This window comes from Macrotis lagotis, chromosome 2, assembly GCF_037893015.1.
Source record: "Macrotis lagotis isolate mMagLag1 chromosome 2, bilby.v1.9.chrom.fasta, whole genome shotgun sequence".
Lineage (NCBI taxonomy): Eukaryota > Metazoa > Chordata > Mammalia > Peramelemorphia > Peramelidae > Macrotis > Macrotis lagotis.
The window spans coordinates 57,402,295-57,426,369 of record NC_133659.1 but is presented as its reverse complement, the minus strand read 5'-3'; the positions used below and the strand labels follow the sequence as shown (position 1 = coordinate 57,426,369).

Sequence of the window (24,075 nt, the reverse complement as noted above, 5' to 3'; positions counted from 1 at the left end):
GAAGAGACAGCACCTGAGTGGAGCCCTAAGGAAGGAAAGAAAAACTAAACAATAGCCACAGTTCTACTTGACTTTAAAATATACTAGAGATAGGCATTTTGCCATTCATTCAGCCTAAAGTGTGCTAAAGATGGGGGTGACTGTATGGAGTCCTTTTAGGATGAACACTAACACTGGCTCTACTCTCAAGGAACTCATAACCTAATGAAAGGAGGGAGAGATAACACAGACGATGGCTATATTATAAGATTCAATGAAGTAAATGCATAGGGGAGGTCAGAGAGTAAGGCATGAGAGATTCAAAGAGGGTGATTTTAGGCCAGCTTTTTTCCTAGCTTCCTCCCATTTCAGGGGATCTTCCTTCTCCTCTCCCTCCCCAAATCAGCAAATATTTATCCCACATCTCCTCTGCACCCAGCAAATCATCCCTGATCTTTGGCAGGTAACAATCTAGTTGGCAAATTGAACTTTTGTATACAAAGCAATAGAAAACAACACGAGTCTTGGATTCACGTTAAATTAAGTGTCTTCCGAAACTTCAGACGCTTTCATGACTGTTCTGTGGGGATTTGCTTTTATTTTTATTTTCATAGTGGAGGTTCCATAAGTTGCCCATTTGATAAAGTTTCCCTTACTCTCTCTCCATATCCTTTCCCCAAGAACTCATCCCTCTGATCCCTCCTTATTACCATTCCTTTCAATCCTACCTTTGTCTGACTAGATGCAAAAAAAATATCAGTCTAAAAGGGAGATACGGGTTGGAATCCAACAACTCTCCCGGGAACTAGTTAAAAGGAACATCCAAGTCTCAGTGTTTTCCTGTGGAACGTGGGTTGGGCCAACCTCCTTTACCAGGGGTGTGATGCAGACCAGGTGGCATAATTTTGAGGAAACCGTTAAGAAGCATACTTTCAAGTATGAGTACGTTTGAGATCCCTGTCCACCTACTGCACCCCTACCACGAATTCTGTGATTGTCATACCATGGATCCGCTCAGGACCCATTTGTCCTCAGCAGAATAAGAAAATAGTCCCCTAGGCTCATGGAAAATAACAATTTTTCCCCCTAGCTTCTTTACTTCGAAAAGGAGAGGAGTGATGACATAGCCAGGTACTACTGAATAGCACCATGAGTTGAACGACCCAAGATGGGCTGATAGATGTAAAGGCCAATTGATACCCCAACACCTCCCTCTCCTTCTTTCAACAACGACCCCTGCCTTAGCCTACCTGTTTGGGGCTCCTAGAGTTCTAGGGGACAGAGCTGTGGCGTGGGTGAAACCAAGAACGTGTGTCAGAGTATGGAAGCTGGAAGGGAGCTTAGAAAGCAGACATTGCCCTCATTTTGCAGACAAGGAAACTGAGGCTCACAAGGACTTGCTCTCGGGGGTGGGACAATCCAGCTCCCCGATAGAAGTCCAGTGCTCTGTCTGGGTTTCAGCCAGCCCCTGACTAGTTGGGTGCCCCCGACACGCTGTCTCCACGCGGCGGTTACCCAATACACAGAAGTGACTGGAGAAGCTCTGGGCATCAGCAGAGGGAGGAGAGGGGCCCAAATGGGAAGGAGTAGAGAGGAGCCGGGCAGCCGCCGCTGATGCCCAGGGATACTGGCCGGGAGAAGCGCTCGGGGCTTCTCATCACCTGCGCTGGGACGGCTGTGGAGAGAGAGGCAAGCACGCGTGGGGTGGGAAGTCCACGCTCCGGCTTCTGGCGTAGAGCCTCTCAGGTGGAGGGAAGCCCTTTCTTCTCTGCCTGTGAGGGGCCGGCAGATGCGCCAGGCGCTGAGCGGGCCGTGAGCTAGCAGAGTTCCACGTGGAGGGGAGGAAACTTTGGGAAGGCAGGGAGAGAGGTGAGGCGGAGGGGCTGGCCCAGGCTGGGAGGTGGACCAGAGGGCGCTTCGGACGCGACGAGCCAGGCTGGTCCCAAGCCCTCCAGGGGACTCTCTCCCGACCCTCCCCTTCGCCCTTCCCCTCCTCCGTGAAGCCACACACACACACACACACACACACACACACACACACACACAGAGACACACGCGCGCGCACACACACACACACGCACACGCACACTCGCACACACACCCACCAGCTCGCAAGCCCGGATCCACCAGGGGCAGAGAGGATCCGAACCCGCAGCCCAGGACTCAGAGTCCCCCCACAGCCCTCCATCCCGTAACTGGATCGCAGAGGCGCTCCGAGCCTCCGCTGGGCAGGCCGGCCGGCGGGCTCCCGGGAAGCCCCAGACTCGAGTGGAGGCCACGCGGGCCGGCCGCAGAGGGGAAGGGGAAGGGGCTGCCCGCTGCTTCGGGAAGTGGCAGTGCAGGGTGGGGGGGCGCCCCGCCTCCGGCTGCCCACCCAGCCAGCTTCGCCGACTGCAGGGTCGGACCTCTCTCGGGCGGAGCTCGCCGTCCGGGCCGCTGGCCTGCCGGAGTCCGGAGGTTTGGCTCGCCTTCGGGGACCCGGACCTCTCCGATCAGGTGAGTTTGGCCAGGCCGAGCGGCTCCCGATGGCCGGGGTGGGTCAAAGTTTATTTGAAATGCGTCCAAGCTGAACCCCCGCCGGTTCCTTCTCAAGGTTTTAGTTTCCCTCCGTTTGCAGAATTAGAGCCCTGTCGCCCTCCCCTCGAGCCCCCCTCCAGGCCTGCGACCCCCCCCCCCGGCCTCCTGTCTCCCCTCTGAAGGCATCGGCCGGGCGCCCCCAATCAGCCCGTCCCCTGCCGCCGAGAGCAGAGGGATCCCCCCCCCCCTTGTCTTCGGCCCGTTCCCGAGCCTGGTCTGGGGGTGACGGCCGATGCCGAGCCCTGGACGAGGCGGGGAGGGGCGGCTGGCGGGACTCCTGGATGGCTCGGAGCAGAGCGCCAGGGGAAGGCTCACCCCGCGGTTTCCATTCCATCTCTGGCCCCTCCACTCAGGCGTTTGGGTTAAACAAAGTCCGCAGAGTGAAGCGGAGCGGGCTTCTGGATGGCGGGTGTCCCGGTCGGGCAGAGAACGCTCGGGGCACCCCGGGACAGCGGGGGCTCGGGGGGGGGGGCGCTCTGCTCCTAATGGCTGCAGTCCTTGTCACCGAGAGAAAGCAGGCCGACCCCCCGCACCTCGGGGGTGACCTGCCTTCCTCTCTGCCCACCCCCTCCCTCTGCCCCCTCCCTCCCCCTGCCCGGGCCCCGGTTCTCTCCTCTGGACCCTCCTCTCTCCTCTCCTCTTTCTGTCCACCTCGGACACTCCCTCTTGCTTTTCCCCCGGGTGCGTGGCGCCGGGGAGGCCTGGGGAGGGTTCTCAGTCCAAAGGGAGCTGCGAGTCCCTGGGCTCTTCTCTCCCCACCAGGTCGGCCCCCCTCGCACTGCCCGCTCCCCGCCAACCTCACCATGTTGGACGGACTGAAGATGGAGGAGAACTTCCAGAGCGCCATCGAGACCTCGGCCTCCTTTTCGTCGCTGCTGGGTAAGTGGACACGGGGTCTCCTGCGGTTCCCCGGGGCCCCCCTTGAGGTCTGGGCTGCGATCCTCTCCCCGGCTCGAGGGTCGACTTCGGGGGGTCTCCGAAGAGAGAGCTCCTTCGGATTGCTTTGGAATTCTCCCCGGGATTCCTTTCCCAAGGAAGAGGGATTCGGCCCCTCCGGCTCAGAGACGGAGCCAGTGCCCTGCAGCGCGACCCCGCAGCACCGCGACTCACTCGGTATTCCTCCCTCCCCCAAACCAAAGCAAACCCAGAAACCGCACCGCCTCTCCCACCCTGCGCACGGGGAGCGGAATTCCCCAACCCCGGGAGGCGCCGGGGACAGGAGGAACTCCTTCCAGAAGCGGCAAGCGAGGAAAACCCTCTGTTCCAATCACCGGGCAGATCGACGTCTTCTAGGGCCCCCCCTCTTTCTTCCGCCTTTGCGCCCCACGTTTCCCCCCATCCTGGGGCGAGGGAGACGATGGGGCCGCGGGGGATCCCGAGGCCTTTTCCTTTGCGCTTGGTTAAAGAGGGTCAGGCCCGGGCACCTCGCAAGTTCGAGGCTATTTCTTGGACTTCTCTGCCACCCCAGATTTGTTAGGCCGAGGAGGAAGGGGAGAGGGGGTAAGGCTGAGGAACATGTCTCGGGGTTCTTTTGAGCAAAATCACACCTAGAACGTATCGGGGAAAGCACTGGGCTGCAGACCCCGTCGGAGCTGAAGCTGGGAGCCTCGATTCCCTCTGGCCGATCTCCTGGGCCTTCCTAAACGGACACAAAGTGAACTGGCTCCTTCCCTTCTCCCCGTGGACCTTCCCGCGTCGGGTGCAGTTGAACGGGCCTGGGAGCGCTGGAAGCGCGGACCCCCAGAGAAGGGATACTCGCGATCCCCTCGGGCCCTTTCGGAGCCGACTACAAATTGTCGATCCCGACGCCCCTGTCAGCTGGGCAGGGGAGAGGGCCAGCCGAGGGCGCATTACCCTCACTGCTCTTATTCTTAAGGCCATTTCGTTTTGATTTTGTAAACCTTTAACGCCACCCTAGAGCTTCCAACAGGGAAGGGAGAAGCAGAGGCCCGTTTGTGCGGAGAAGCCGATGTGGGGGGAGAATGTGGCCCTTGGACGTGTCCCCTTCTTCCGTCCATTTGCTCCGACTCCCCCAAACTCGGTGAGCAAATAGCGGCCAAATGGAATCCTGGGCCAGGCGGGAACCACCTCCCAGGCTTGGCCACTTCTAGAGCTCCAGGTACTGGGCGATTTCACTTGGAACGAACTCAACGAACGGAATCACAACTTTGGCTTTCTTTGCTTCTCTCTCTCTCTCTCTCTCTCTCTCTCTCTCTCTCTCTCTCTCTCTCTGTCTCTGTCTCTGTCTCTCTCTGTCTCTCTCTGTTTCTGTCTTTCTTTTTTCTCTGTCTCTTTCTTGCTATCTGTCTCTCTGTGGGTGTCTCTGTGTTTGTCTGTCAGTTTGTCCCTGTTTCTGTCTGTCACTATCTTTCTTTGCCTCTCTCTCTGTCTCTGTCTCTGTCTCTGTCTGTTTCTTTGTCTGTGTGTCTGTGTCTATCAGCCTGTCTCTCGCTTTCTGTGTCTCTGTTTCTGTCACTGTCTCTCTCTCTGTCTCTGTCTGACTCTGTCTCTCTCTCTGTCTCTCTCTGACTCTCTTTCTGTGCGTCTCTCTCTTCTTTAACGGGGCACCTGGAGACGACCAGCCAGGAATGGATAAATGCCCGGAGGGGAATAGCGACATTTCGGGCAGCCCTATTCCTCTCCCGTCTCTCCGTGTAACGCCAATCTAGAATATTTCCCTCCAGGGATGGGGGGGGGGGGGCTTCGCTGCACCCTCTTTCCGACTCGTCTTCCACTTTGGCCTCAAATACCCTGCGTGGTTTTTTCTCCCAAGAAAAAGCCTGAAACAAACCCGGGTAAAGGCTCGAATCCGTTTGCAAAAACCCGGGCACCTCTTAACTTCAAATAAAGCCTGGGGCGCCCAGCCCGGGCCTCGGGCCTCGGTCTGCACCTTCCAAAAGAGACTCAGCCCAGAGCTTGGGAAAAGAACCCTCCCCCCAAATCCTGTTAGCCGGGGGAGCAGCGGCCCGTCTCATTAAAAGGGGAGCAAAAAGCGCGAATTCCTTGGGCCTTTCCCCCGAGGAACTCGTTCCTCTCATCCTTTGGGCCACTTGCTTGGGGGGGGGGGGGTTGTGGCGGGCCTCCCGAAGCCGGACCGCGGCCTTCGGCCATCGAGGGCGATTTGCCATCGGCTCGGGCTTGTTTGGGGAGCTAGCTCCCTGACTCCGGCCCGCTCCCGGGGCTGGCTAGGGCCGCCGAGTCGGCCCACCCGGAAAGGGCGCCAGCGCGTCCCCCTCGGAACTCCTGCAGGCTGGAATTGTGTGGGTTCGTTATTGGGGGGACTAATGACCTTCGCCGAGACGTAGGCGTGAGTTCCAACGCCTCGGGGCTATTCCCGGTGGAAAAGAAATAGATGATAATCATGATGACATTATAATGATCGAAAAACAAATTGATAAGAATAATGACATTGTTATTGAAAAGCAAATTGGCACCAGTGATGCCACGATCCAGTTCAAACCAATGAACATTTGTTTCCCACTGTATCGCTTTCAAAACCCTTGGTTGGCCCTCTATTCGTTTTATTCCATCTACACGGGTAAGCACACGCCGGGTTTCCTACAGAATATGGCCGTCTACACCGACTACTACGGGTTCCTCCTCACACACCTAAGGGCAGGGGTGGGTGTTTAGACCTTTCCAGACCTTTCTTCCCCTCTCGCCCCCCCCCCCCCCCCAAGGTAGGCTCCTGCCCCCGCCCCCTCCCTCCTGCAGGGTAAGAATGAAGCGGACGCCCAGCGCCACGGGCCCCAGGTCATCAGAAAGGTCAATTCCGTTCGTTCGCCGGCTCCGTCCATTCGTTCTCCCGGACTGGAACCCGGTCTGGGAAGCGCCGTCCGGGCAAGCGAGGCGGCCGAAGCACACGTCAGCGGCGCAGGGCCGGCGAGGCCCGGGGAGGCTGAGGAGGGGCGGGCGCGCTCTCGACGGCCCCCGGTGCCAATCTGCCGCTGTTGCTCTGTGTGCTTGCAGGGAGAGCCGTGAATCCCAAGTCGGTGTGCGAGGGCTGTCAGCGGGTCATTTCGGACAGATTTCTGCTTCGCCTCAATGACAGCTTCTGGCATGAGCAGTGTGTTCAGTGCGCCTCTTGCAAAGAGCCCCTGGAGACCACCTGCTTCTACAGAGACAAGAAGCTCTACTGCAAATACGACTATGAGAAGTAAGTGGTTGGCGTGGGCAGCCCCCACCTCCTCCGTCCCCCTCCACCCCGCGTGCCCCCGGCGCTGCTTTGCCTTTGTTTGCGTCCGCACACGCTCCGGGAGCTCTAGACAGCCCCGCAGCGGCACACGCGCGTGGAAAGACTGGGGCATCCCGGGAGACATCAAAGTATACCGCTAAGTACCCCCAAACAGAAGCCCCATTCGTGATATCCCCCCCTCTTCATAAACACAAAAACATTCCATAGACAAATACGAGAAACGGCCCACACTTCGTTTCCCTGCAGTCCCCCGTCCCAAAGGGCCCAACCACTGTCTCCCTTGTTCCTCAGTTTCTCCTTTTCTCCTCCCAATTTGCATTTCCTGACAAATTCGAGGCGCGACTGACTCCCTTCAATTAAAGGAATCCCAGGCAAATGTTCCATTGGACCTCCGGGGATTCCAGTTTTCATCCTTCCCAAAGGACTCAAGGGATCCGATCCCTTTTTTTCCTTTTTTGAATCTGCCTCTTGCCTTCTCTTGTCTCTTTGTGCCTTCCTGCAGTCCATTTGCCAGAAGCATCTGATGACTGGGGAGCTTGGAGTTCCCAAACACGTTAGAGAAGATATATTGATTAATGCGTGTTGGAGACAAATGATGGTAGCGCCACTGGGCTAAGACATCATAATACTTGAAATCCGTTATCGTTACTAGTCTCAGAGCAGGGGTGAATGAGAAAGGGTCTTTTATTTAGTAAAGAAATCTTTCACAGCTGAACAGTCTACATTCTGCCCAGCCCCTTGGGTCTAATCTCCAAGTTATAGAATGATCTTATTAGACTGCTATAAAGGTGAGATGTGAGAACCTCGCCACCAACTTTCGTTTTTCTAGATATTTCCTTACTGCCCTTTCCAGAATCCACCTTGTCTTCATCTCTAAGTCACTCATGTGACTACCATAATTAATATCTGGCTCTTTCGGGTTCTGAGGACCTTTTCAGACTGGCCCAAGAGGGCCAAAGAACACATTCTCCACCCCCCACACCTCCATTACCCTGATTTATCCCTAATCTCCTCCCCAGTAAATATGAGTCTTATCAGTCACAGGTTCAGATTCATTGTTTCTAAAGGAGTTTGGACATTTTTTAAGAGAAAGGGGGATCTGGCTATGACAGCAAACTAAAGAAAAGACTGATATTACCTACTTGGTTTCTCAAATGAGACAGACAAAGAGGCTAGGGAAAAGGGAGTTAGAGGAATTTCCTTGCTCTCTCTCCCACTTGAGCTTGAGTGGGGAGTGGGATGGTGTGGAGAGAACTGCTGCTTTCCCAGCGGAGATGCCTGCTTAATAAAGACATTAGCTTAAGACGCATAGGAAAAGTAGGAGAGGAAAGGGGAGTGATTGGAAAAGATCCTGCTTTGAACCTTGTCTTTGTGTGAAGTGGCTAGTCTTGGTGTATATTTCACAATTGTCATTAAATAAGACCCCAGAATAAGATAGATTAAAGTATATGAGCAGAATCAAAGGAGGATTAGTCTATTTGGAAAATAGTTCCCTTTGGGTTATTGAAAATGTGCAAAAAGGGGTGTGCTGAAGAGTCTTAATACAACAAGAGACATTGTGAAAGAACAAATATATGGGTTCTGGCTCTTTCATGTTCCCTGAGAAATGAGATTCACTAAAATATTATCATTAGACTCAATGGTGCACTCACAATAATTATTTTTTTAAATATACTATGTTGCTTTACAATAGTATGATTTGCTTTCTATCTTTCATCTCCCCCCTTCTACCTCCTTCCACTTCTTACATATGAGAATAGTGCCAGACAGTTTCCAAAAAAAGGAACATGCTTTCTTACCCCTCTCTTTTGGTTGTCATTATACAATGCCAAAATCTCTGGAAGAAAAGTGGAAAATTCAGGAAATCAATGAGATATTGTGTCTCTACAGTTTCAACTACCATGCCCATTTGAAATGGGTAATCCATTACTTTATTATCTCCAGGAGATTTTGATATTGTATTTATAAAACTTTTATGTTTTAATTTATAAATTTCAAGGCATGCCCATTGTCACAGAACTTAAAGAATTGGAGCTTGGTAATGGATATCTTTTGTAGATTTTATTTAAAGTTATTTAAAACAAAAGAAGAAAAAAGAAAAATCAAAGAAAAACTTTAAGGTTATCTGTGATAACTCTGCAGAGCCCTGCCAATGTCAATAGGAGAAGACAGTTTTGAAATAATTTATTCTACAATGTCCTCCCTTTCTTCACCCCACCTCTACCCCCTTTCATTCTTGCAGGCTCTGTACATGGTTTCTGCCCCACTTACTAAATTATTTTTTACTATGCAGACATACTGTTTATCTTACCAACTATGGGGCATGAGTACATTGAGGGCTAACAGAGGTACTGGAATACATTGTCTCTAAAGAAACTTTGCCCCTTCAATTTTAATAGTATAAACTGCTTTAACTGATGTCCTAAAATAAGGTTATTAGATAAAGTAAAACTATTACCATCACAAACATTTTTTAAACAATTCCTAAATAGAAAATACTGTGTAAATTATACTCTAATCCTATTAATTATATTAATGGACAAGTGTTAAAAAAAGAGAAGATTTTTAGATCTTGTTTCCTTTCCCTTCTCAGTATTAAAGTTCTATAGTTTTAATTTTGAGGGCATTTTGGCATTATTAAAAGTCTGATGATCTTGGAGTCAGGAAGACTTGGGTTCAAATGCCAACCCTGACACTTGCTTGTGAGGTTAACCTAGGGTTAGTTCTTTAAATTCCATGTCCTTCAAGTAACTTTCTAGGATTACAAGTAAAAGACAGTCTGTGACCTGCCTTGGTAAAGGGAATTCCCATCCTGAGGAAATAACAGATTCTAAAGAGTATTCCATTAAAGTTGAGCAAATTGTTTGGACATTCCCACAAGGCTGTCATGAGGACACTGATTAAGATAGAAGTTGGACATAAGTGACAGGAAGATGATGATGATATTGGGAAAAAGAAAGAGGGATATGAAATCTAATTTAAAATAATTATCATGATAAAGTTCAAATTTTACATTAATTTAGTCATTAAGATAAGAAAATCTACAGATGGTTAAAATAGATGCAATTTGAGTAATTTTCTATTTGACTTCTATGGGGTTCTCTAGTGGAATATCCCCTGTACCCTCAGGATTCCAAGCACACAGCTAAAGAGTATAAGTTTTCTTCAACATCAAATGGTTTTCTTAAACAAGTCCAACAAGAAATTTGACTGGTACTTCACAATGAATCCAAAAGTTGTTTGGTGGGACCATTATTCAATGGAGAATATACATATGTATTCTTAAACTTTAGCATTATGACCTAGGAAACAGACTTCACATAACAACCCAGATTAAGCAGAAGACAAACAAGGGAAAAGAAACAAACATTTATTAATCACTTACTATATGCTAGATAGAGGCTAAGAACTTTACAAATAGAAAATGGTTTCTATTCCATTTATTTTTATTCACTATGAACTTCCCTGGAGGAGAGTATCTTGCCTAACCTGTGTATGACTTCCTTCATATATGCCATCTAAAACTGCTGCAGGTGATACCTGGACATTTAGATACTGGTTTTAAGGGTCTTAGAAAGTCAGAAAATCATTTGACAATCAACATTATTTTCCCTAAATCTAGGGGTTTCCAGTTTTGCAATGTTGTTTACTATTTGAGATGTTGTTTACTATTTGAGTGAACTTCTCTGTGATCTGATTGGTTTGGAGTTTTCCCTGAATTTCTTCCCAACAAATACTGTGTAGTTGGACTTAAGTCAGGGTTAGAAGAGACTGCTGAATAATGGGAATGTGGCAATGCAATAGATAATTAAGCCTTCTGGAAGAAAGCTCATGCTAAAATATCACATTTTTATTATTTCTTTCATGTGCTAGGAGCTTGGGAGCATCAGGCTTAGGCTATTTTTCCTCACATATGAAGTTTAACATTATCCATTAGATTGTTTTAGACATCCTAGATGCTGTGTGGGCTAGTATTGCTGTCATCATTGCCTATTCCCACTACCTCATAACTCCTCACATGTCAGCGAATTTTCTTGAGAAACCTTTCCTCAGAGGGAGGGTTTCTATGTTGTCTTCCCTCCCTCATTTTCTCATTTTTGGACCCAAACAATGATCTGAAGAAAGGGATTCAACTGGAGAAAGAAAGTGCATATCACACATAAGGGCTAGGATATCGTTGGAGCCTGCTGATTGGTAGCTCTGCAGTGAAACTACAGCAGTGATAGGGATCTCTATTAAGACTTGGAATAAACCAATTCTACATTTCATCCATTCACAGGAGGATGTACATGTGTATCTGGTGGTGTGGAGGGGGGAGGGGTTCAATTTGATTTTCTTAGAGTAAGATTACTTGGAGATCACAACTAGTTATGCAGTTGCTCATAAAAGGAAGCCACAAATGAAATTATAGAGGCAATTGTTTGTTTTGCTTGACTTTATCTTTTTTGGCTTGGCTCCTGGGGTAATAAAATTTAAGAGATATAAAAAAATCAAACATAGTCAGGCAATAAATTGTTGACTGCTTCGTTAAGTTGCAGAGGACTCATTTGATCTGCATCTCATAAACCCACTTCCACCTTGGTCTTGAGGTTTTGTTTTGTTTTTTTGAAAGGCAGATTTGTCTTTTCTTAGTTGCAAAGGGTGACCAGGAACTATACTTATTGTGAGGTATTTTCTGGGTCTTTCCCCCCCCCCCCCATGAAATCAAGACCAACTAAAACTAAAATTAAGGGAAAAATTAGAAATCAATGAGATAAGGAGTATAGAAATTAAATGATAGGGATTAGAAGTAAAATAAATTAATACTAACATAATGTATTACCCCTTCCCCAACTTGACCCCCCCCCCCCAACCATTTATCCAGAGTCTAGGATTGTAGTATCCTTTATGGTATTTATCCTTATATAGAGAAATCTTATTGGATAAGTTCTTTAGTCTATTTGGACATATTGGTAGTCTCAGTACCTTTTGCCATCTATTGAAACAAATTCCCAGATTAGATTTCTGTGATTAGATTTTTTTCCTCTCCTATGTAGATTTCTCACCTCTTAGTGCCATTAATCTTGCTTTCAACCTTTGGGCTAAGTAAAATAATGACACAAATGGGAGATTTTTTTTTGTTTTAGACAGGGGAGGTTTTTTAATGATTCTGAACAAATATTGTTTCAATTCTGCAAACAATTCCTTTAGCTAAATTACCAGCAATTTAAAAGAAAAGAAAGGGGGGGGGGAAGACCCAAGAAGAGATTTGGACTCTATTGTTGGGAAATGAGTAAGTGGGTAGAGGATTATTTTTTTAGTATCAATTAAACTACTAAAAATGGGTCATAAAATTCATTTGTTGCCTTAGATTATACATATCAATTAATCAATATATTAATCATTGCTATGTTAAATCATATAACTATATATATATATATATATATATATAATTTAATTCTTTATTCCAAATCAGAAAAATTGATTATATCAGTGCTTTCCATTTGACTGTTAAATATATCTGGAAAAACCTTCTGAAAACAAAGTATGTCTGTATCTACCCTATAAATCTTCCAAAAACAGATAGGTATTTTAATTCAATTCCAATCAATTCAACAAATATTATCATTTAAAACCTTGTCTATTCTTTATTGCTCTTTAATTTGATTTTGTGTGTGCTTCTGATAATAAGATAATGTGTATAAAGTGCTCTGTAAACCTCAAAGCCCATTTAATGTAAGCTATTATTAATTATTAGTTGTCTTCTTGTAAACTTTCAGAGGGAAGCTCATTGGAGATTTACTTATATGGAAGGGGAGATTTCTTTTTTTCCCCCTCTTCCAAGAAGCATATTGTTGATCTCTTCCAGAAGTATCCTCCTCTCTCTAGGACTAAGCATCAGCCTCTAAGGATTTACTCTATCACTTTGCTCTATGTTTCCCAGAGAGAGTACAGAAAAAGCGTTCTGTTTGGGGAGGAGAGACCAGTTCCCTTTTGGAGTTAAGTGTCTGCCAGGATCTGGGAGAAAATATCAGAGGGAATATACAAGAGATTCCTCTCTTTTTGTGCTTAGAGGAAGACATGTTTTCTGGCACTTCAGGGAGAATCCGGTTTAAGGTTTCCGATGATTTAAATTCTCCCCTGAGTTCCTTTGAATGACAGTGAAGGGTGCCTAATTCAACTTATTGCAATTAAAATTAGTTATGTCATAGTTGACCACTGAGGACTGGAGCTTTGTGTCCTTTGTCACATATTAAAGTGAACCAGCATCTAAGTGAAAGGTAGCAGATCGACTCAGTGGAGACAAAGCCGATGTCTTTCAAATGTCAAACTGTTGTTTTAATTTAAACATGAACTACCACCACCATACTTTAACCAAGGTGAAGTTAATAAAATTGCTCAGGCTCTGGCATTAATTAGCAGAGGGGGATTAGCATTATTTTGGCAAAAAGGAGGCGTAAACATTGTAATCTTAGCTACATGTTTGTTTTCACACTACTGAAAATAAATAAAATGGGAATTAGGGCTGGGATTAAGTTTCTCTGGGAATTAGACAGTAGAACCAATTGGAAAAAAGCAAAACCCTGAAGTCAGTTAAGACATTTTCTAAGAAATAAAACTGTTGCTGCCTTATCCCAAATATCTATCTGATTGTATCTGCTCTGTCCCTGTAAGAATGACAACTAGACAGTTTGTAAGGAATTGGAAGACACTCTCTCTCTCTCTCTCTCTCTCTCTCTCTCTCTCTCTCTCTCTCTCTCTCTCTCTCTCCCCCTGTGCTTGACCAGGGAGACAAAATAATTTTTAGTTCTCAACACCTGACTGCCATGCATGGATTAGCAAGCCTTTAATGAGACCATGGCCAGCTCCCCTACTTATAATTGCACCATAATGTCATGGCAACTAAAAATACATTATGGGCTGAAGCTGTTCCTAGCCCTTTAACTTAAGTCACATGAAATAGCTTGGTCTCATCCAATCATTCAGGATTCCAAAGTAAGGATCCTATTTTTGGATAACAGCAAATAAACTTGGATTATCGCTCTCTTCACATTGTTCCTCTTACTCTTCTCCATTAGATTTGTTATTTTTTAATCATTATCATATAACAGTCAGGCACTGATAATTGTCTGGCAGACATGGAGTAGGGCCTCCATGTCTGACAAGGCAGATTAGACTGTGCATAAAAAGAAGCTCAAATTAAATACCCATACTTCTTGCTAGGTCAGAATCTCACATTCATTTCAGAGTTATTGAATTATTATTTTTGTGTTTTGGTCTGACCTCTTTCAAATCTCTTTCCTTCTCTCTCAAACTTCCTTCTCTAACTTTTACTATTGCAAAACCTTGGAATTGTGCAAATACCAAAGTCATATCTATTTGACCAATGAGTCCAGGAGATCAATGGGCTTTATCACTCAAGACAACACCCAAAACAATCATAGCCATATTGACAGAGGGTTATCTCTGTAATAGGCATTGGCCACGTAGACCTCGGAAACATGGACTAATCACACTGTAAACTTGATAGTTTCCTCATCCTGAGTTGATTGCTGAGGGACGGACATTATTATCAGGTTTGGAGGACTGTGTGATCTTCATTGCCATTAGCTGCTATTTATTAAATGCCTGACAATGTCATGTTCCTTTGTCTGATATTAGATCTTATCTGTTATTTGACTAAAGAGGACTTGAATGTTATGGTGTTTTAGAGAGGTACTTGATACTTATAGTTCGGCCAAAGACTGGACATCTGTTGCTTTGGAAGAGGCATGTTTTAGGGGAAAAGATTTTGGTTTCTGTCACTACCTACCTGGGTCAAGTTAGGCCAGTCATTGAAGACATTTGAGCCCTAGTTTTAATGTCCATAAAACAAAACTGTATTCAGTAGTCCTAGACCTCATATTTGGGATCTCATCTTCATTTTTCCTCCCCAGACTATAGATGTAGAAAGGAAAGAAAATGTTTAACACAAGAAAAAAAAGAATTGGTGATTTGTTAACCTTGTGCTTCTCCAGAAATGTCTAACTTTTCTGCTCTCAGAGGAGTGATCAGTTGTCTCCACATTCCTATTTTGCTACCATATGAAAGGGGTTCTTTGCATGCCCCTCACTTACCAAGCAGCCCCCACTGCCTCCTTTACACCTCTTCCTTTCTTTGACTCACGTTTTGGTTCTCTCTTCCCTATCCTAGCCTAAGTAGCCTTTAAAAGGATTTAATACAAAACAAAACAAAACAACTAAAAAAAACCTTCTGAGCTCTAGATTAGCCTCTTAAGCTCATTAAAGTTCCCTTAAATACTGCAATGTTGGGCTCCTGGGGGATATCCCCCCCAAACCATATTTTCATTCTTAACATTGTTGTCATTCACCATGAGGCAGATTAAGGCAAGCTCCCTCTGAGCCCCAGAAATAGGCCCTCGCTCTCTGCAGGGGGTATCCGAATTGGGCTTTGTTTGAGCACAAGGACAGTATGCAACCCAAAGGATGGAAGATGCCAACCAAGCCCTGGGCCCCTAGTTCTGGAGTTGAGGGAGAGGAGAAGGTGAAAGAGGAAGAGCCAGGTTGTTTTTCTACCATTCATTTTGAAATCTTAAGAAGAGATGCTAAGTTTTATGTGTATTGGATAGGTTGGGGGGGGGAGGAGTTAGGATCTTTGTGTTTTGGGGAACATTTTTTCTGGATCCAACTTATCTCAAGCCAGTCATTGCCTTTTTTAGAGGGACAGATAGGTGGGCAACTACTGCAATCTGGGTTTCCAGGAACTGACCTTGCCCAAGAGCAAATACTGATGGCAGTTCTCTGGCAATCCTTTTCCCTGGAATACTAGCCAAAGGATAAAGTAAGGTTCCTGAGCGTGCCTCAGACACCCCAAGTGCTTCAGAATCCAGTACTTATTTTTGACTATTTTCAAACTGTGGTTAATTATGTAATTTTAGCACTCCTCCTCCTCTTCTTCTTCTCCTCCTGCTCCCTTTCAAAGCTCCTCCTTAATACTCTCCACCCCCTCCCTGTCATCACAGGCTTCATTTCCTAATGCTGGCTCTTAGGGAGATCTTTCTGGTTTTGACAGTGGAACAAATCCCTTTTAACATAACCATCACTGTTCTCCTCCCCTGCTGCTGTCCCTCCACTCCCTCCTTTTCCCCCATTTGCCCCTGCTTAGATTGTGGTGCAGCTTCCTATTGAGAGTATACCTCTTGCCCCATGGCTTCCATATTCACCCTGAGGCAGAGAGTGGCTTCAGCCAGAGCACCAGAAAGAATAAGGAAGGGGGGAGGAGGAAAATCCCTTAGTGGTAGGCTACATTTACAATATTTTAGAATTTACCAATCCCTTTATTTCACAACCAGCTTTAGAGGTAGTCATCCCATTTCATAGACAATTAACTGAGGCTCAGAGAGGTAAAATACTTTGATAAATCTAAATTCAATATCAACATTGAGACCCAAATTGAACTCTTTCCTCTATCACAGTCTCTTGGGTAATTGTAGAAGACAAACAAGCTGGCATGACTTGACCCTTCACCTAGTACCTTTCTTTGATTCATACTTTCTACAGTGATGACCATCTTCAAAATCCCTGTTAATATTTGGATCCTCTTTCTTTTTTAGCATCTGGTGCAACTCCCAGGCAAAACAGTAAGACTCTAAATAGTCTCAAACAACAACAATGATAATAACAACAAAACAGAAAACCTCCTTCAGAAACTGAAAAGTATTTATAAAAGTGACATGGCATTTTATGGAGTCCCATGAAAATATGTATTTGCTGTGAGTTATATTTCATAAGTAGAAATGACTCTGCTTAGCTATGGTTGGTAAAATATGTATTCTTGGTTGTTTTTCTAGGAAAGGGAGAGGTTTATATACACTGAAAAATCATGCTAGCTGATGTAAAACTAAGCAGCAAATGAGGCAAAAATTAAAGGCAAGAAAATTGTTAAATGGTGTATGAGCATGCAGATATGTATACATGTGTGTGTTTCTCTGTGTAGGCATATAGGCGCAACCATCCCAAAGTATAAAAGCAAAGTAGCGGCTACTTTTTGCATTGCTACTAGAATCCTACCCCAAATTAACTATTTCTCACTGGTTCAATTGGCACCTGAATGATCATAATTAAATATTCATTCTTTGGGCTTAAGCACTAGAAGAGTAAAACTTCAGTCAATCAAAACCCTCTATTTCATACTTCATTGTGGTGTGGAGGTCCCCTTGGGATCTATACCAGAGAAATGTGCAGTCCAGGGACAGAAGGTCCTAGAAAGCTAGAAAGCCTTCCTGGATGTTGCTAGTGATGAAATAACTGTCTGTCTATTCCCTGAGGGCCAATTTAAAGAATAGTAGGGAGGTTCTTCATTACAGTCATTCCAAGATAATAGGTTTTCTCACTGTCTTGGTCAGTGACCACCTTATCTGGCTTCCTATTTCAGGAAAGCCCTGGCCGACTTCTCAATTGCTTTACCAAGGTTGTTTCTTGCAAATTCTTGTCCTTCCTTCCCAATTCTCCATTTGCCATTTCTGGAACCATGATCAAATGATTCTTCATTACATCCCGTGGAACTGGGTCTTGGTATATGAGTCAAGCTTCTAGATACTCAACTTCAGGCTGACTTCCAAGCTGCAGCTTATTGAGAGTGTTGGACTTGGACTTGCAATGGTACCACATGGTTCTCTATTTCCCTCTGAGTGCTAACTCCTCACTTTCCTCATCAAATGTCTCCACAGACTCCTTATTTACTTTATTTCACAATTATCTTGTCACATTTGCAGTGATTCTTCTAACTAACCAAGCCTAGCTATTTCTTATTTATATATGCCATTTCTTACTAAAGGAATAAATAGGGCAGAAGTATCTGTAACTCCTTCACATTCCTATTCTCCTCCAACCCAAGAAGCACAGAGAAACTCTGAATCCCAGAGACTGTTTACACCTTCAGCAGCAGCATTATTAGAAAGAAAATCTGAGTTTTTAGGAAACACCAATTCTCCCCCCCCTTAAACAATTGACATTCCTATGAAATGTGGTAATAATGACTATCAATTCAATAAGTATATATTAAACCCCTGCTATGTATGAAGGTAGTGATCATAATTTCTTGAGATCAGGAACTTCTTTCTCCTTCCTTCCTTCCTTCCTTCCTTCCTTCCTTCCTTCCTTCCTTCCTTCCTTCCTTCCTTCCTTCCTTCCTTCCTTCCTTCCTTCCTTCCTTCCTCTTCTTTCCTTTCTCTCTTCATCTTTCTTCTCTCTCTCTCTCTCTCTCTCTCTCTCTCTCTCTCTCTCTCTCTCTCTCTCTCTCTCTCTCTTCTTTTCCCTAGTGTCTAGATGAGTCTCTTACTCCTGGCAGGCATGATAAATGTTTTTCTAACTGAACTGAAATTAGATATCATAGAGACAAAGATAGCTTCACTAAAGAGCCTATTCTCAACCAGCTTCTGATTGGGACATGGCAAGTGGACAAATCAATATATCAGAGGGGAGATGAAGGCCCAGGGAGAACTCTAGGCAACGTACTAAGAAAACTTTGAAGAGGAAGAGTTCAGGGTGAAATGTAAGATTCAGGAGATATATTTAAGATAAACTTGTGGGGAGGCAGTAACAGTAACAGAAAGCAGAGTCTCCAGTACATCAAGGTGCCCATTCTAGGTATGGGTACAATGTGACCAAAGGAATGGGATGGGTATAGGGGAGACCTTATTTGGGATGGAAGGGAAGCAGTATGAGATGAGGATGACAAGATTAGTTGGGATAAAGTTCAAAGGGGGATGTTGGGATCAGAAATTGATCTTAATTGGTATGTAATTGGGAGACATTGAAGGTTTTGGAGTAATTCTGAGATTTTCTTAGTTTTGAAGAAAATTAACCCCCGTCTATTCACTAAATCAGTTCTACTGGATTTCAGAGGAAATGAAATGTGTGTGCTGAAATGTGACTTTTGTACTATGGTCTGTGACTAGAACAAATGTTAAACCATTCCCTGCTTTTTGTTCTTTAGTTGTGTTGGTCATGTATGATCCTCCCTGACCCATTTGGGGTTCTCTCAGCAAAGATACTGGAGAAATATGACATTTCCTTCTCCAGTTCATTTTATAGATGAAGAAACTGAAGCAAGCAGGGTTAAGTGACTTGTCTAGGGACACATAGTTAGTTAATAAGTATCTGAGATCAGATTTGAACTCAGGTCTTCCTGACTCCAGGCTCTGCCCTTAATCTATTGTATCATTTCACTGCCCTCTCATTAGGATCCAATGAAACTCTTTCAATGGGTTCTGCTATATTCTTGCAGGCAACAAATACTCCTTTGCTTTGCCCTATAGTTGTCCCAGAAACTCACTAACTCTCTCATTACCAGGCAAAAATAAAATCTGTCTTCTTATGTTTTAGTTATGGAGGCATCAATCAAATTGGTTCCAAGGATATAGAAACTTAGAACAGTGTGATGTTGCCATGAGTTCATCTGGCCTCAGACACTTATTAGCTACATGACCCTAGACAAGCAGTTACCAAATTAAAAAAAAAGATGTATTTTCTGTTGTGGTTGCTGTTGATGATAATTTGTTTGGGGGGTGGCAGAAATCTCTCTTTGGGGTCTGCGAAAGTGCAGAGACACATGGTATTTTGAAGTAAAGGATAACTAGTAAAGGTAACCATCTAGAACATCCAGATCAATGCTGATCAATCAGCAAGCATTTTTGTACTGGGCATACAAAGACAGGTAAAACCCTCACATAGTACCTGATCAAATTGAATTTACATGATAATTTTATGACAACATGTAAATAAATAGGTACATATAAAATGCAATATTAGAGTGGTACAGCCTGAACTGTTATAGATCATATGCTTAACATATTAATTTGCTTATTTATTTTAATTGCTATATATGGAGACTTTTTATTAAGAAAAAGATGCATTCTTATATTATACCATTTGATTCAGATTATTAATTCCAATAGGAGCATAAGTTTTTATTTATGAAGATGAATTTAAAATGATTAATTTATAATTATAAAATACTATGTTATAGGAGAAAAGTTATTAAAGGAATGAGAATTTTATTTTCAATATTTCCCCTTTCTGAAATAAAACTGTCTTCATCTCCTGTATGTTGTCCATGAGGGCCAGTCAGCCTGGGGCATAGCCATAATGACAAGCCCCTGTGACACTGACTATTATATGTACCATTTTCTTTTTCCTTCCTCTGTTCTCATTCCTTCCTTTATCTTCCCTCCTTTACATCTTTTTTGCTACCCAAAAGATCACACTAGTGCTACTCTGTGAGATCAGCAGTATTTTAGTAGCCCTTGATATTGATGATGCTAACAATAACACTAATAATCTGGACCATTGGATTTTAGCTTGGAGGACCTTAGATTTCATTTAGTCCAAGCATTTTTAAACTAGGTTTCATAGACCTCTAAGTCTCTGTGGATAAATTTCAGACAATCTATGAACTTGTATGGAAAAAAGTTTTATCTTTATTTCCATTACTCTTGCTTATTGTTCATTAACCTTTGTAGTCCTGGGTACTATACATTCAAAATTATTCTGAGAATAGATGAGTTACTCCAGTCTATCAAAAAGGTCCATGATTTTACAAACACAAATACTTGCTCTTTTCCAACCTTCTCATTTTACAGATGATAGATATGAGTAAGAGGTAAAAAACTGGTGGGACATAGGTCTCTTGGTTTCCCTGTGAAGAAGTACAGTCAGAGAAATGATGCTCCTTAAGTCAATCAATTTGTGGATGAAAGAGTGTGTGTTCAACATTGGTCTTCCTAGTACACCACCCTGCCCTGGTTACTTGTCTATGATTGTGTGTCTAAGACACTAAAAGTCAATACATTGCACATGCACACCGTTACTGAGGATTATAAAGTAAAAGAGAATGATATACTTGCTTTATATCATGGAAATCAAACCAATTTATGGAGAGAATGTTTCACTTTTTAACTGGTTGCTTTGGTAGAGTGTGGAACTAAAATGAATGTATCAGAAGAGGTGGTGGAATGGAGAACTTTAAAAAAATTGCAATACTTAATGGAATATTATTTTTCGATTTCCCCGTTGACAGTTAAAGAGCAAGGGCCAAATGAAATGCATTCTTTTAAATGGCAACATTGACACAGTGGGATTGTCGGAAAGCCATTAGCAGCCAAACCTAGTTAATATCAGCTCAGGTAAATGCTGCTCCATCATTTGGCCCTCCCCTGTCTCAATTATTAAAGGATTAAAGGACAACCCCAATAGATTTCCTTAAAAGTTTAATGATGCTGAGAATTATAGAGGTTGAACTCTTAAGAGGCAGCCGATTTCAGCTTTGGTCTTGAGATTGTTGGTTAACCAGAGAGGAAAAGAGGCTGCAAAGCTCACATTACCTTTATAATCATGGGAAAAACCATGTATAGGAAGAAAAACCATAGTATAGGAAGAGCTGTGTATGAGTGTTGGGAGGTACAGTTGGGGGGATGACATACTCTTTCGTGACTTTCAACATTCTATTATTTCATTATAGTGGAACTTTCTTCAGCAACAAAGTTTATGGCTCCTGTGTCAGTAAGGCATTTTCACATGTTACTTTGTCCAAAAATATTCATTACCTGGCACCTAAACATCCCTTGATGCTAAAGATACAGGTGATAAGATAGAATCTGTCATTGGACTCATCATCCAACCTTTCTGACATGGAAAAATCTATCAGAGTTTGTTGTCATTATCAAAGCTTTCAAGAAACCAGAGTCAACTCTATGTCACCCAGAGTAGAAACTTAGTAGAAAAGTAATGGGTCCCCTTATTTTATTATACAAATTTAAATTTATTTATAAAGATTCTGCTCAGTTGTCCCAACTACCTAACCAGGAACATTTTTTTCCCCCTAACTTGAAATGTTGTATCTTCCTTTTGTCGGACACAGAGCTAGTTGCAAATTCAACATTCAACAGCCAAACATGTTTGTGAATCATAGAATATAAGTTATTTTATACAGTCGTTAATCATACTTACTATTTTAATCTATACCTTTTTGTGACCAAGAGCATGATAAGGTATATTAGGGCTCAGGGATGGGTTGGTTCTTGTCCTTCATTATCGAAGAAGACCAAAATGATATTACTATATTTGAGACAAATTACAGTGTGTCTGACTGTGGTTGAACACAAATTGAATACAAGTTTGGAATACTCTACTGCAGGTTGGGCACAAATAGTCCATGTGAACACCTGGGGTGGGTACTCTAAACTCATGGATGTCATGTTTCCTTTGAGCTGCTTCAATTCTGCCTTCCTCATAGTGTAGCACCCTCATTGATGAGGGCACCCCATGCTGGGTGGTCCTGCGCCAGTGTCTCCCATGGTGTACAATCAATTCTAACGTTCTTCAATGAGACCGAGTGTGTCTTGGTATCAAGGGGTAACCTATTGTCAGAGACCAAAACTGATAGGCTCTTACCCTCATCTTTGTTTTTTTTTTATCTTAAAGTGCTAAGAACTAAGTTAAACAACACAGTCAGAGTAATCAAAAGTCAGGGGCTCCTTGCATGCAGAAAATTTTGAGTACATTTGGCTAGGAGGAAATCCAAAGTTCATCTTCAGATATCAGGAAATAATAACATGCCTACCCTTTTCTAAACGAGTGACCACTTGTCTTACTTAAAAAACCCATGGGAGAAGATTGTCTAAATTTCTTTAATAAGCCAATCAATGCTTAATAATCCTTAGGATTAAGAAATTGGATACCAGAGTATGGTGGAAAAGACAATGGATCCTGAATTCTAGGTCTAACTTAGCTACTTGTTAGTTATGTGATTTTGCAAAAATTATTTAATCCTGATAGTCATCCTCATTTGTAGAATGAAGTAAATAGATGGCTCCTGTTAAGCTCCTTCTTATTATGTTTTTCTTGATTTTAAATGATCTATGACACTTCTTTCTATACTTTAAATTAATTTCTTATTTGATATTCCTGAGATTAGAAGAGCAGGCAATCACCATCTTTCTTATTCAGGTCAAATCATCTCAATTCCTTTCATCTTTCCTGGCAGCTTCTAATTTGGGAAGTCCTGGGGAGTGTTCTCCATAGCATGAGGTACTGAGCAGTGATCTGACCACAATGCTGAGTAACCTCCAAGATTAATTTCTCTGAATTTCCTGGTTTCTCATAAAGCCCTTGACATTTGCCCAGGGAAATAAGTTTGATGAGTGAATTGAAACTTGCCTTAAAAAATAGTCTAGAGAGTGCCATAAGTTCAAATTTTATACTCCCAAGGGAACATTTCAGAAGAGAGAAAAAAAATCCCTTGTCCTTTATTAATGACTAGATGGATAGATCTCCATGGGAAAATAGACTTCATTCTTTCAGGAATTCCCTAAAGTTCAGGACTTTCTTGGGCAGAAGCTTTGTTTACAATTCCTGAATGAATCTATTCCTAACCAATTCTTTGTCAGACCAAACATAAATAGATATTCCCCCAAATGGAATGAATCAATACTAGTTCAAAATTGCCACTACAGTAATTTAATATATTGGGAAGAAATTTGAATATGGAGGCAGAATTCATATTTTCCAAACCAAGACCTATTGCCAACTACCTTTGTGACTTTGAGCCAGTCCCTTGAGCTACTTGTGACTCACTATCCTAATCTATAAAATGAGAAAACTGAATTAAATGAACTATAAAGTTCCTTCCCAGGTTTAAATTTTTATGACTCCAGAAAAGTCATTGTTTCAGGGATAAGCTACCTCAGGAGGCAGTAGGTTCCCCAACCTTGGTGGTCTCCCATCAAAGGTTGGATGACCATTTCTTGGGCACATTATAGCAAGGATTCTTCAGGAATAGGTTGGACTACAGTCCCTCCCACTTCTGAACTTCTATGATTCTGAAGAAAGGATGATCTGCCAATCATATCCCACTCTTCTGGTAATTAGAGTCACCCTTCAATTTCTTTCAAAGATTTTTCTGAAATCAAATATATAAGAAAAAGTTTTGAGGCAAGGGAGGGAAAGGAATATCTGTTTTTTTCCCCTGGGTAGTTGTTTCAGGAATCCATCTGGAAGAAAAGGATTATATTAACCGTGTCCATAGACTGAGAATAAACTGGCATAGGAGCTGAGTGATGCCAAGAGTTGAGGAATGATAGTAGCAGAGTGACTGTGTTGATGGCAGCTATCCAGGACGAAGTGGCTCAGCTTGAGCCAAAGACAATGAGTGTGATGACGAGGGTGAGAGGCAGTCGAAAACAGCTAACAACTCAGCAGGCAGTAGCCATGGTTGTTATCTAAATAAGTGTGGAAAGGATGACTGAGTACACACTTTTCCCACTTTTTTTCACCTCTAAGTTTCAT

At 43.7% G+C, this 24,075-nt stretch overlaps 1 protein-coding gene across 2 annotated transcripts in view; it reads left to right on the top strand.

Moving 5' to 3' along the window:
• Positions 1 to 3,359: 3,359 nt before the first annotated feature.
• The window catches only part of LMX1A (LIM homeobox transcription factor 1 alpha), a 183,922-nt gene continuing 163,206 nt past the window's right edge, over positions 3,360 to 24,075 (top strand). The window contains exons 1-2 of one of the 2 annotated variants that reach the window (XM_074220355.1): positions 3,360 to 3,388; positions 6,470 to 6,712. In XM_074220355.1, coding sequence (XP_074076456.1) covers positions 3,360 to 3,388; positions 6,470 to 6,712 — 272 coding nt within the window. Of the gene's footprint in view, positions 3,436 to 6,469; positions 6,713 to 24,075 lie in introns of both variants that reach the window. The other variant, XM_074220354.1, reaches the window with a different exon arrangement.